Source organism: Garra rufa, chromosome 8 (genome assembly GCF_049309525.1).
Source record: "Garra rufa chromosome 8, GarRuf1.0, whole genome shotgun sequence".
Taxonomy (NCBI): domain Eukaryota; kingdom Metazoa; phylum Chordata; class Actinopteri; order Cypriniformes; family Cyprinidae; genus Garra; species Garra rufa.
Genome location: NC_133368.1, coordinates 25,720,365 through 25,735,372, shown reverse-complemented (window position 1 = coordinate 25,735,372; position 15,008 = coordinate 25,720,365). Strand labels below are relative to the sequence as shown.

The 15,008-nt window shown below is 35.9% G+C and overlaps 1 protein-coding gene across 6 annotated transcripts in view; it reads right to left on the bottom strand.

Moving 5' to 3' along the window:
• lrch1 (leucine-rich repeats and calponin homology (CH) domain containing 1) overlaps window positions 1–15,008 on the bottom strand; it is a 70,171-nt gene that overhangs the window by 20,441 nt on the left and 34,722 nt on the right. For 2 of the 6 annotated variants that reach the window (XM_073846335.1, XM_073846331.1), the window contains exons 7-17: window positions 14,762–14,849; window positions 11,756–11,861; window positions 10,996–11,081; window positions 8,093–8,160; window positions 7,500–7,562; window positions 6,618–6,695; window positions 6,454–6,490; window positions 4,403–4,516; window positions 2,068–2,124; window positions 1,915–1,984; window positions 788–901 (exon numbers count right to left, since the gene is read on the bottom strand). In XM_073846335.1, coding sequence (XP_073702436.1) covers window positions 788–901; window positions 1,915–1,984; window positions 2,068–2,124; window positions 4,403–4,516; window positions 6,454–6,490; window positions 6,618–6,695; window positions 7,500–7,562; window positions 8,093–8,160; window positions 10,996–11,081; window positions 11,756–11,861; window positions 14,762–14,849 — 881 coding nt within the window. The remainder of the gene's footprint in view (window positions 1–787; window positions 902–1,914; window positions 1,985–2,067; window positions 2,125–4,402; window positions 4,517–6,453; window positions 6,491–6,617; window positions 6,696–7,499; window positions 7,563–8,092; window positions 8,161–10,995; window positions 11,082–11,755; window positions 11,862–14,761; window positions 14,850–15,008) is intronic. The other 4 variants (XM_073846337.1, XM_073846334.1, XM_073846333.1 and 1 more) reach the window with 3 other exon arrangements.

The following is a 15,008-nucleotide window of genomic DNA, read 5'->3' as shown; positions in this document are numbered from 1 at the left end:
ATACTTATTGTGATATTTAACAGCACTGTAAAACAAATGAAAATGAAAATTTCATAGGTTTATTATTTTTGCGTTACACTACAGTAGGGAAATTATAATACTTCTTTCCTAATTTCTACACTTTAAAGAGATAATTGGAATTTGGACTGGAGTAACGTTACCTATTTAAACCGCTAGCTGTCAGCAATTCATACTGCACTTTTAAGCTTTTATTTTGACACAGGCATACAAAAACACTTCTCACTACAGTACATATCTTGTGAAATGCTGTAATCATCTTCTGTGAAACTACAGCATAACTGGAGGGCGTTGAGTTCCCAAACACAGGCTAAACTCACAGCACATGCAATAAACAAATTCACTGCATTCAATGTGAAATGAGCCGTTCTGAGGCACGGAAAACACCAGATCATGAGCTGATTGCCTGAGCGAAGTGTGGCTATGCTTTGAAACGCACAGTGAAAACAGACTTGATGAAGGGATTAAGCCATATTGTGCTTTCAGTTTTAGTTCATTTGACAAATACTGTGCTAATGCATAATGGCCCAAACACAACTTTAAAGACGTTTTGTGTTAGAATAAAAAGTTTAAATATTTTAAAAACTACACTTTTTGGTCGGAAGACCTATCATTTCATATCATCATGTGACTACAATCATATCAAGACGATATTGATTACAATTGATGACGAAGAAGAATAAAAATACCTGAAACAATTTAATCCTGACAAAAAAACACTAACTGCAACGCATGTGACTGCACAGGACAATACATTGAGCTGACCTACCACTGCTTGGCATGTCTCCTTCAGCTGGGCTAGGGGGTGTGTCTCTATCGGTGGGCGGGGCCTGTGTAAGGGGGAGGGGATAGGGCGGAGTCGAGCACGGCACAGAGGGTGAAGCTAGAGGTAGGTATCAACATATAGCATAGTGCCAGTAGGAGGAGGAGCCAAACAAATGATTTTCATTGGAAAACCACAGGAAAGGAGTTTCAGGTGTCAGAAAATAAGAGGGTGCCAAGCAACAGCAGTGTGTGTAATAAAAGCAGACAAGCAAGCAAGCGAGCAAGTAGCAGTTCAGGGAAACAGATAAACAAAAGGGAAGAGAAAACAAAACAGGAAGATATGCAAAGCAAAATGACACGTAAATACAGCACAACACAAAAGAGAAAATATTAAAAACAAAAACAAATTCAATGTTAGCAGCATTTCAGTACAAGCTTGTTGGCATGCTGTTAATGCACCTGGTGCAAATCACTATCATTTATGTTAACTGTCAGACTCAGGGCGTGATATTGCTGTTAATGTTAGACATAAATAACAGATCACAGATAATGATGCAAATGCTAGCTTAGATGTTAGAGGGGGAAGCAACAAGAAGCCTTTAGGCAGCTAAACAAACAGCTACATGAATTAAACTGCATCCAGATGAAGCGAGCTGTTTTTTGTATTTGACCATATACATTAATAATGAATGGTATTTGTGAAAACATTAAATTTCAGGAAATATTCTAAACCTCTCCAGATGCAGTTTAGCCCCTGAAGCCAAGGGAGTAATGTTAAACAGCAGTATGAATGGATAAAAAGCCTGACTGATTGTATGGCTGTTATGAGCTTGACAGGATTACAGGCGTTGGCCACAGGCAAAAGGATCTTTACATACAAACACTTCCGCCCTCTTACTACTCAAATGTGATGGTAATGAGAGAGCCCAAAATGTGCACCATCCTCTAAAGTGAAACGCCACCCATGCCAACCTCACCATCAACATGCCAACCAGAGGTGTGTTTCCCGAAAGCAAGTAAGCAACTAGAGTTCAATGGAACTTGCATCCATAATTAGTTAACAATGCTTTTGGGAAACACAACCCAACACATTGGCACCATGTGTGTTAGTAAAACATCTAGCATTCTCACCTGATCTGGGCTTCAGACCAAAGGGAGGTGAACTCAATGTGGGACTGGAAACTGGGGTTTTGTCTTCACCCTGGTACATGACAAACACATTCAGCGTAAGTGCACTGGACCATCATAAATGTAAAATTCTGTTTTATAAGCAGAAAGATTTACCTTGGTAACTTGGTCCTCACAACTATCACCTGATTCGTCCTGGCCAATCATGTCGCCCTAAGAGTGGGAAAAAACTGTGTGTGGGATTCTTGAGATGATGTAAGAAGTTAACAGACCAGCTCTTTAGACATAGTGAAACAATGCATCACTGTTTCTCTGGTTCGATATGACTCTTTGTCTTTCTTTCTCCAGTCTCTGTTTGTTTCCCCTTCCATTAGATTAGAAAGACAACTACATGATTATAAGTCCCAATGTGAGTACATTTGCTTTAAATATATAATTTTTATTCAATCTAAAAGGGTGATTTATGACGTCATGCAGGTTACATCTAGTACATGGACTGCAATGTTAATAAACACACTTGAAACAAATGCATTCAGCATCACATAATTCAAATACTGTATACTGAGTGACAAATCAGGCCCAGATTCAATTTACAAACCAGGGGGAAAATCTGTGGAGTTATGAAAAATGAATTTAAATGAATTGTTGGATAAACAGAGTTCTGTCAGGACAATTGGCATACAGATTGGATTAGCGGTATGGCTCTGTTATGGGCAAAAACTTCCTGCCCAGCAATGATAACCACCTTAGGGTAAACAGAATAGAACCAACAAAAATGAAGCAGATATCAATAATCTTCTTAAAAGGTTAGTTCAACCAAAAATGAAATTTAGCCCATTATTTACTCATCCTCCAGGCATCCTAGGTGTATATGACTTGCTTCTTTCAGATGAATGCAATTGGAGTTATAATAAAAATTGTTCTGGCTCCTTCAAGCTTTATAATGGAGTGGGCGGGTGTTTCTCTTCATCAGTCTAAAACACGTCCAATAAAGTGCATCCATCCATAATAAAAAGTACTCCACACGGCTCTGGGGGGGGTGAATAAAGGCCTACTGTAGTGAATCGATGCGTTTTAGTGAGAAAAATATCCATATTTAAAACATAATAACCACTTTAATCTAGCTTGCGCTAACAGTTGTAAATGGAAGCAGCTCCGGGCGGATGACATAGCAAAGAAAGTTTCTTGACTTTAGCAAAGGAAAACTTCTCCTGGTTATGTCAAAATAACCATTGTTTAGTTTTGATCTCTCCACTGCGCGTCTGCGTCTGTCACTTCTGAGCGGTGTATGCGCAACGCGACGTCAAACGTCATCCTCCTGGAGCTGCTTCCATGCACAACTGTTAGCGCAAGCTAGAGAAAAGTGATTATTAAGTTTTAAATACGGATATTTTTCTCACAAAAATGCATCTATTCACTACAGGAGGCTGTTACTCATCCCTTGGAGCCGTGTGAGGCACTTTTTATTATGGATGGATGCACTTTATTGGACTTGTTTTGGACTGATGAAGAGAAACATCAGTCTAAAACAAATATTATAAAGCTTGAAGAAGCCAGAACAATTTTTTATATAACACTGATTGCATTCGTCTGAAAGAAGGAAGTCATATACACCTAGGATACCTTGAGGGTGAGTAAATAATGGGCTAATTTTAATGGCAATTTAATGTAACAACATAGTTCAGGATAAAAGAGTCTGACTCAATAATACCAGAATGCCAAGTCCTAACTGTGGACAAGAGGAGGAGCTAGGCATGGAGCAGGGTAATTAGCTCCTGAACAAAGCAATAAGCTGCTGAATAATACTGAATGGAATTATAGAAGGAAGTAGTGATAGGCGTCGTATTCCTATAGATAAATGTGGATCAGCTGAGAGTCAGTTGATGCAAGTTTGACTGACGTGACCTGCCAGAACTAACACTATTTTTGATTAATTCATTCTTTGTGGTAGATGACCACAGAGTCAAATTCTAGTGTTACTGTGAACGATTTACAAGTGTACATTATTTTAAATAAATAAGATCTGTGTCTTTGTAAACTTAAACTTAATAAATTTTACATGTCTTTCTTACACTCAAGGTGGATTTCAATAAACAAAAATGCAGGGGCAGTAAAGGACATGTAGAACTTCTAAATGGCAGTCGCTCCAATTCTGTGGAAATCTGCTAAGTTTTCTCTGGAGATTGCGTGGGTCTGCTGGGAATGAGCTGCACGTTTACAATAGCACAACTACAAGAAGAATGAGATCACCACAGCACAATCAAAAAAAGCGTATGTGGCAGCTACATCTGAAACACTTGTTTGGGTAATTTGGTACAAAGTGCACTGCATATGAACGACCAACACATTTGCACCGAATGATGAATCATTTCTGAGAGACCAGCTGCATTTTTTAGAACAATGTTCCAACTTGAATTGTACAAGTCTAAGTGTTCACCAGTCAAACAGGATGTATCTATAGGCTGGATGGCAGGCTAGTTTGTCAGATTACCTGTTGTGCCATGTGCAGGGCATACTGTTGACATGCGAGCTGGGCCTCGAGCCGGGCCCGTTCTAGAATGTACTGTCTCTTCCTCTGGAACTCCCAGCATTCTCCAGGAGCCGCCTTTAATGATAATCACTGCTCTTAAGACCATCAAACTATGACACTAACCACAGCACACATCATGCTGGCCCAGAGGTTTAACTGGACGTACCTACACACAAGGCAACACACAAGCTGCAAGGCTAACCAGAACTACTGCACAGCATGGCTATAAGAGTTTTAACAAGTTTTAATAATAGGGATTTTTTTCTTAGCATCCAAATAATCAGATCACAACACAGCAAAGACGTCTACAGTACACACACAAATGACAACACAAAAAACTACCACAACAGACCACTGCATACTGAATGCACAACATACACTACTCTTCAAAAGTTTGGGGACAGTAGGATATTTTTTTAAAGAAATTAATACTTTTATTCAGCAGGGATGCATGTAATTGATCAAAAATGACAATAAAGACTAATAGTCGACTAACCGTTAGTCTGTATGTATGTAGTAGCAACTTTACATAGCAGCTCAATCTAATGTCAACCTAATGTCAACCTAAAAAAATGTTGAAGTGATTGAAATACTGAAGTGTCTGTGCGAAGTGTGGAAGCTGAACAGTAGCGTGCTCACGGCATGACAGATGGAAGCGCCGGTGCGGTCACTTGATCTTAAAATACTCCATCATTTTTAGCCATACAGATAAAAGTAATACAGCTTTCGAATACGTAAATATTCTCTGTTTATTCGTGTGCACTCAGAATAACAACAAAACGTGCTTTTGTAAATTAATGAAAGCAAACATAATGCGCTTTCTGTCTCTGTGAACTTGAGCGTAAAACTCAGCGTATACTTGCCTTACAGACATGAAAAATATATCTATATAGAGTGAAATCTCAACTTTTAATTAAATCAATTCAAATAGAAAACAAATATTCTCAGATTATGTAATCCATATGAAACATGCATAAAAAAGCGCATCACTACTGTGGAGACGAGTGAGTCAGTGTTGCCGAAAACAAAGAAAGCGCTAGTTTATCAACAAATTGTTCAAATGTTAATGCAGTCTCCTTGCTGTTTTTCCCTGACACATCCATAATTATTAAATCTGCCAGTTCACTGAGGTAACGCTTATTAGGCTATGTAGGCAATTAATGGTTCATTATATTGATTGATATGGATTATTAATAAACATGCGACTAATAGTTGACTAATGCTTAAAATGAACAACTACTAGTCGACCAGAAAAATATTTAGTCGAGGACAGCCCTAGTAAAGATATTTATACTGTTACAAAAATGCTGTTTTTCAAAGATTCTTGGTTTCAACCAAATATTAAGCAGCACAACTGTTTCAAACATTGATAATAAGAAATGTTTCACATCGAATGCACATCAAAGGATCATGTGACACTGAAGACTAATGTCATGCTGCTGAAAATTCTGCTTTGCCATCACAGGAATAAACTCTATTTTAAAATATATTAAAACAAAAAACAATGATATTGCAATATTACTGTTTTTACTGTATTTTTATCAAATAAATACAGCCCTGGTGATTTTTAATGCTTCTTTCAAAAACATTACAAGATCTTACCAACCCCAAACTTGTGTAGAGCAAGTACTTCAAACAAAACAGTGCTTTGGAATCAGAAAGGCTACTGTGAATGAAGAACTTCATTTTGTGCAGTTTAGGTGTAGGGAATTTTGCGGCTGCTCTTGAATGAATGAAAAACTAGCAACTTGATATTATGAACGCTGTCATAAAATATGACGTCATATAACTGACATCACATAACCAGTCTAATAGGTGAAAGACAATCCTCCTGGGAAACTGAGAAACTGGTCTATCCTTCAACAATAGCCCACTGATCTCAGAGGAACTTGAGAAACACTGCAGTCACAGCGGCACTATAAAGAAGGAAGCGAACAGGATGCTTAGAGGAACCAGTAAGGTCCTCTTGTACATGTGTCTGATGTAAACTTAGACATGTACCAGTGGTTTACCTTTGGTGTTGCCTGACCCTCGTCACTCTCTTGCCCACTGCAGGAAAACAAAAACAAGAATGGGGTGTTGGTGAAAAACTTAACATGCAAAGAAGCATTTGAACATATTACTACTAATACTATTTTGTATTTCCTGTAAAACAAGCTGTGAATTTGTAACTTACTTGAGTGACTCATCTACTGTAACCATTTCCACAGGGTAGAGTTTAATACCAGAGAGATCAGTCGAGTTCATGTTAACCCTGTATAAGAACACACACAAGTCAAATCAATTTGTATTGTACTTTTTATAACACACATTGTTTCAAAGCAGCTTTAGAAAACCATTATGTTAATGTTTAATATCGTTAGGCATTATAGTTGCATTATCAGTATATCTAGACCAGTGTTTCTCAACTGGTGGGTCGCGACCCGGGAACATTTTCAGTGGGTCGCGGAGTGTGTGGTCAAAAAAACAACAAAAGTTTAATTTTTAACTTATTTTGCTTATATCCGACTTTTATTTTGAAATGCGCGTGCGACAATACCGGACTTTTATTTTGAAATGCGCGCGCGACAACCATACCGTTTGACATGCAACAAATATGTCGAAGCGCAAGTACGACCCCGAATATGTTAAATGACAGCAATAAAATATTGTTTGTTTGTAAGTCTTGGTGATTTTCTTATGATTTATCGGTCACTACTTGTGTATGTTAACAAATAAATACAAATTAATTATAATTCCTAAAATTATATTTAAAATTATATATATAATATATAAAAATTTGGGTCGCGGCTTTATGACCATGTAAAAATGTGGGTCCCATGGCAAAACCAGTTGAGAACCACTGATCTAGACAATAACAGCTTGATGGGTTAAAAAAAACAGCAAATTCAAATAGTGTTTTATCTCTAACCTACTGAAAATATAATGCCTGTTGGGGCAGGCCATTTGTTCTGGTTTGTGACCAATGCTGAATAACTAACTCAGACAAATGCATCTGATAATAAACATGACTTTGCAACAAAAATCCTCCCATCCCAGCCATCACCTGTTTTCCTACCTGTTAGGATCCTGTAGCATCTCGACAGCTTCCTTTAACTGGTTGATCATATTAACCTTTGACCTGTTGGACCCAGTAACATAGTACATATGAATATAGCCCACAAAAACAGTCATAAGTGTTAATTTTCCTGAAATAAAAACTGAAAAACTGAAATGTATACATCATCTGAAAGCTAAATAAATAAGTTTTCTACTTATGCATGGTTTGTTAGGATAGGACAACATTTGACCGTGATACAACTATTTGAAAATTCAGAAAAAATCTAAATATCGAGAAAATTGCCCTTAAAGTTGTGCAAATAAAGTTCTTAGTATTGCATATTACCAATCAAAAATTAAGCTTTGATATATTTACGGTAGGAAATTTACAAAAAAATCTCAATGGAACATGATCTTTACTTAATATACTAATGATTTTTGCCATTAAAAAAAAGATAATTTTGACCCATACAATGTATTTTTGGCTATTGCTACAAATATTCCTATGCTACTTAAGACTAGTGACCAAATTCAAAGGACACAACAATTCAAAAAAGAAAGACAGAAACAGAGAGATACAGGCAAAAAAAAAACAGGATGATATAAACATACGTTTGTTCTGAAGCCCAGTTGGTGTCTTCTTCTATCCTGAGGGGTTCATCGAAATCAGCTCCTCGACCCTTCAAACACACACACACACACACACACACACACACACACACACACACACACACACACACACACACACACACACAAACACACACACACATCAACTCCAGCTGCAAACTTTGTCATGTGACTACAGGCTAAAGGCCCAATTGGCTAGAATTTAAAATCAACCAGATCCACCACTGCCTGTCTGAGGGTGACGCATACACAGATGGGAATACACACACACCCTTATACGCACAATGTCCCTCTAGACGTGGATTACTTCACAAGGGAACTGCTAATGCACAAATAAACACTGTCTGCGCCAATCCAATGATGCAATGAGATGTTATCAGATAACCTAACAGTTACTGGAACATACAGCGCTATGCCAAGAGAGGCAGATATACGGTAGATAAAGGCAGGAAAGAGAAGACCAAAAGATCAATATTGTATTAAAGAGAAAAGACGGTTAAAATGCTCCAGCTGGGGCTCAAACTAAAACAGTACAACTCTAATGGGAAACAGCCAACATTAAATAAAAAGAAAAACAGTACAAAGTAAACATAATGAACAAAAAACAGATCAAAACAGTTTCAAACCAGATCGGCCCACAATATTCTGTAAAGTGGGTTGTTTTCTCGTGAATCTTTCAGAGCAAGTTTCACATGCCTCTTTTCTATTTAGAGCAGTGGTTTTCAAAGAGTCCTAAAATGATTTAAATGATTTAAAATGAGATTAAATAAGAATTAAAATAACCTAAAAACAATTATGCTTTGTCTCTGAAAAAACAGAATTCCCACAGTCTTGGAAAATCTGAATATTTGGGCCATTCCACAGAATTTGTCCAAACTGCTGTCCCACAACCAAAAAACACATTTAAAAAGCATTTAAATCTTAGATGTTTATTTAGATTATTTTCTGATCTGTTGAAACTTATCAGAAAGCTTAACATATATATAAATCATCATTTAGTGAGTACTTTCAATTGGGAGGTGGCTGTCCTGAACCAGAACTTGTGAAAATGATATTGAAATAATTTTATTCCATTGTTGTTTTTAAAAATATCTTTTAGATTAAATTTAAAAAAAATATTTATTTTATTTTATGTGTCCCACATTTTCATGTCACTACCGAAACAGTGTATGTTTTAGTCCATTGGCTGAGACTGATTTTAACTACACCCCTACATTTATGATCAGGAAATATTTATGTCCCTCTCTCTCATAGCTACTGTATATGGTAAGTAGACAGGCTCCATCATTTTGAGGTAAATGTGTTCAAAAGTATGAAAAATCTGTAACTTTGAAGACACCATTTTTTATAATTAAACACTTTTTTGGGAGTTATTCCATAATATTTCGTTTTTATGTGTACAACTGTTCAGAACTGTGCCAGCTAACCATGTGCTGATTAGCATCTTTGAGCGAGATCAAAAGCATCTAAAATTATCACTACCAAAACAGTCACGACCAAAACATGTCATCATGGTTTCAGTAGTAACAGAAGTAAACACATAATCCTTTATTTGGGGGAAATAAACTAAATTTCAGTACAGTTATGTGATTTTTTGTTGTACTTTAGTATGTTTTAGTAGTGTTTTAGTTTGTGGGTTAAAATTCTGTAATGCGATTTGGTCACTATCAAAACATTACTGCCACTACCAAAACATGGGATGTTTTGTCAGAAATAAAGTATACTGAATTATCAACTAAGTTGTTATGATAGTGTTTGGTTCAGTGTATATCCTTAAGTTTGAAATCAGTATGATCTACCTTTTCCCTTTTAAAAAGAAACATTGGATTTACAACAATCCAACAAATACAACAAATCTTATAAATCACACTTAAAATATTGTTAAAATTGTAATTATTGATTTACCTCAGAAAACTTTAGAATAAAATAGAAAATAAATATATTTACAAGAGAGATATAAGCAAAATCTTAATAGGTCAATATAACCCTTCTTAATAAAGTGTATATTATTGTGTTTCAGTAGTGACAAATTTGGGGAGAGGACGAATATTCTAAAACATATATACATAAACATAAATACAATATGAATTATCTGCACAATTACTAGAAATGTGTACCTTGGATATTATACAATTTGCAAACATACAAAATTTGTGGAAATCTTTTTTTCAAGACTTTTCTAACTGTGACTTTGAACCAATTCTGTAGTATGGATCATATAAGATTTTATATGCGATTTATGTGATTTCCTGGAAATGTAGAAATGATTAAAATATATAAATATATTAAAATAAGTCTCCATGGGCATTTTTATACAATTTACTAATATCATTTCTTGTAGTTATGTCAAGCTCTAGAATATTTTATTCGGTAGAAATTGGGCAAAAGTAAAAAATACAGATTTTTTTTTTTTTTATTCATGTATTTATATTTTTTTTATATTATTAATCCTTATCCATTAAGTCACAAACAACTACAAAAGAAGTCATGAGTGAATATATTATTGTGGACATTGGGCTACCTTGGTGCCAGTGCCAAGTGGAACTAATCCGCACAATTTAAGCAGAAAATGTGGCGTTGAGTTGGCCTCAAAAATCTGTTGGTCTTAAACCAGAAACTGCTAACGTCAGAGTTTTGGTCAGGATAATGTGCACACCAAGTTTAGTTTTCAAAAAAACAACAGCTTAATCTGGCTTCAGCACAGCACCTTTTAAGTAGCAAAAAGATAACAGTGTAATGAAAGCGAGATTGGAAAATGTGCATGAAACTAATCTAAACTAGCCTGGGTGGAGTAAAACCTCTTGATCCTCATTGTGCTGGATTTCCAGCTCTTAATACCAACACACTTATGACAGATCATGAAAAAGAACAATTTTTAACACACTCACTTTGATATAGTTGACGAATGGTGAACTGAGGGTCGAGTCTCGATAGACCAGATGCTCTTTGAGAGACTCCGACGAACTTCTGTCTCCTACCGAACACACAAACACACAAACATAAACAAATATGGCAAGTTATTTTACTGACTATGTGAAATTGTTTTCACTGACACTAATAATGAATCTAAACAGCTTACAATTGCCTGTTAATGTAAGTGACTTACTCTAATGCAATGTTTGCATTAAAACATAAAACTAAATCACTGTCATGTTTGCTCTATACTTAATTTGAAAACTGGAACATTCCTTTAACTGAAAACAAACAGAAACCTAAAGAAGATCAAGTGTTGTAGTGTTCTTCTAGAATGAACTGCACACGTGTACACATTCATTCACACATGCAGACACAAAGTGGACATGTCGAGTAAATCTTATTGAAAGTTTAAAGACTAAAGGACCCTCCCATCAGCTTAGCAGTCACACACATTCTAAAGCACAGCACACATACACTTTTTCACTCTTCCTGCAATGTTCTCGGTTTTCATCTCCTCCTCCCTTAATTCTCCTTATGTGCTGACACTGACTTCCCAGCCAGTATCCACACTTCCTCTCCGGGAGCCTCCCCTGGGCTTAACCTGGGTCTCATACACACTGTCTGCAGTATCGCTGTAATGTTGTGTCAGCCTAGTAAGAGGATGTTTTCCTTTACAGGTCTTTAATATCCTGTCCACACATGTGAGGGTGTGCTTGCGCGTATGGGCAGCACCTGTCAGAGCGCTGATGTGTTCACTGGAGTCGTCTTTGCTCAAGCCCTCCTCCTCTGTGATGTTGGTCATGGGCACATTCAAGCTGAGGCTGTCTTCATCTGATGGCTGGAACACAAAAACACATGATCTAAAACAGCACCTCGACAAACATTGCAAAAAATACACTGTACAATGTTTAAAAATGTGTAGGTTGTATAACTGAATTGTGCTAAAATTGTATTTTTAAAAGATTCTAACAGCCATTGATTAAACGAAAAGCGTGGATTAAACATGTACAAGTCTCAATTAGTATCTCTAATTATATGAAAGAATTATAGTTGAAAGCCTGATTGAGCATTTTTTAAAAGAGATTCTATTTGAAAAAGAGAGAAGACTTTATGACATTGTCTACCGATATTTCACTGAGAAAAACAGCATGCTAGCAAACTAACTGAATTCACATCAAGCCAAGACTTACTAGTACACACAGAACTATACACAAATTTTAGCCTTAAAAAATAAATGTTATAGTCTTATTTTGACATTTATTTTCACATACACTGCCGTTCAAATGTTTTAAATCATTAAGACTTGTAATGTTTTGTAAAGAAATCTCTTCAAGGCTGCATTTATTTAATCAAAAATACAGAGAAAAAAACTGCAATATTGTGAAATGTTAAAATAATATGAAATTATGGTTTCCATTTTCATACTATTTTCATATTTTTCATACTTTAAAATATAATTTATTCCTGTGATGCAAAGCTGAATTTTCATCAGCCATTAACCTCCGGTTTCACAGGCAGGGCTTAAGCCTAGTCCTAGACTAAAATGTAAGTCTGAGCTGTTTCAGCTGAAAGAAACTTGCACTGATTGATCTTAAAATATAGCAGTGCCTTTGTTTTGTCTGAAGATGCACACCAGTAATGTTTTTTTTTTCTAAGCACATTTATAAAAATTACTTAAATGCCCTAATTGAACTATGGCCAAATCCTGGCTTAGTCTAAGCCCTGTCTGTGAAACCGGGCCTATGTGTCTCAAGTCTTAAAGGAACACTCCACTTTTTTTGGAAATAGGCTCATTCTCCAACTCCCCCCAAGTTAATAAGTTGATTTTTACCGTTTTGAAATCCATTCAGCCGTTCTCCTGTTCTGGCGATATCACTTTTAGCATAGCTTAGCATAGATCATTGAATCCTATTAGACCAATAGCATCGCGTTCAAAAATGACCAACGAGTTTCCATATTTGTTGTATTTAAAACTTGACTCTTCTGTAGTTATATCGTGTACTAAGACCGGTGGAAATGCAAAGCTGCGAGTTTCTAGGCTGATAAGATTAGGAACTACACTTCCATTCCGGCGTAATAGTCAAGGAAGTTTGCTGCCGTAATATGGCTGAAGCAGGCGGAGTATTATCAGAAATGAGTTCCCAGCTAGTTTAGCATTTGCACATGTGCTGCGTGGTATTACTGCTCCTGCTTCAGCCTTATTACATCAGCAAACTACAAATATCGAAACTCGTTGGTCATTTTTGAACGCGATGCTATTGGTCTAGGAATCAATGATCTATGCTAAGCTATGCTAAAAGTGATATGGCCAGAACAGGAGAACGGCTGAATGGATTTCAAAACGGTAAAACTCAACTTATTAACTCAGGGGGAGTTGGAGAATGAGCCTATTTCCAAAAAAAGTGGAGTGTTCCTTTAAGTGTCACATGATCCTTCAGAAATAATTCTAATATGCTGATTTATTATTAGAATTATCTATGTTGGCAACAGTTGTGCTGCCAAATATTTATTTTAAACCTGTGATTCTTTTTTTTCAGGATTCTTTGATGTATAAAATATATTTAAAATATACAGCATTTATTTAAAATATAAATCTTTTCTCTCTTTTTTTTTTTTTAATCAATTTAACACATCCCTGCTGAATAAAAGTATTAATTTCTTTAAAAAAAAAAAAAAAAAAATTACTGACCTCAAACCTTTGAATGGTAGTGTGTATTGTTAGAAAAGATTTCTATTTTAAATAAATGATGTTCTTTTTAACTTTTTATTTATCATAGAAATCCCGAAAAAAAGTATCCCAGGTTCCAAAAAATATTAAGCAGCACAACTGTTTCCAGCACTGATAATAAATCAGCATATTAAAATGATTTCTGAAGGATCATGTGACACTGAATACTGGAATAATGATGTTGAAAATTTTGCTTTTAATACAGAAATTATTTAGATTTTTTTCTACATTTTTAATCAAATAAATGCAGCCTTCATGAGCATAAGAAACTTATTTAAAAAACATAAAAAATCTTACTGATCCCAAACTTTTGAACAGCATTTACAGCTTAAAAGCATTGATTTGTATCTATATTTGAAAATTTATATTGATGCATATTGATCTTCTATTATTTTTATTATTATTATTTTTACTGTGTATAGTACCTTAAAAAGCAAACTTTAAGTTTAATAAAAATAATATATAATTTGTTTTAGCATTATTATTACTACTACTATTTTCATCATTAAGCATGTCACAAATTTACAGCGTCAAGTAATTTATCTGTTCACATAGAAAGTGAAAATGCTCTGCAAAATGGTGCAGTAACAGCCAATCAGACTATAGATAATATTTAACATACAGCTATTTTGAGCGGGATTTTGGACCAATGCGAATTCACTATGGGTGGAGCTACAGAGAAACCGAACCACTGACATACTGTCCTGTCCCAATGTTAAAACAGTGTATTACAACTACAACTGATGTGACACTAACACTGTATGCCACAGTCCATGATAACGGCAGATACCAGATCAGACCTTTGTCCCGTCAAGCATACAATTGAGTTTTACTGCAGCCCGGCCATAAGTAAACTTTAACAATGTAATAATGTAAATTTGCAACACTGATGAAAATATGTGAAATTAGACATGCAAATATCTAAAGGACACAGACAACACAGTCAGGCTCTTCTGTTGTACTCAAACAGACACACACACACACACACACACACACACACACAGACTGACCTCTGTAGCAGAAAGGCGTTTGTCTCCATTGTCACTGCCCACCCCAGAGTCACTGTCAAGTTTCTTGTGCTGATCAATGTCCTCAGTGCTGAGACAGAAGGAAGAAGGTGGTTAGAAGTTAACAAGGGTCGCGTAGGACAGAAAGAGAGAGAGAAGCAGCCTATGTCTCTCATATGAGAAAGGGAAAGAAGTCTTTCAGTCTTTCTCTCTCTCTCTTCCTCAGAAGAGTGACCCCCTGCAGTCTATT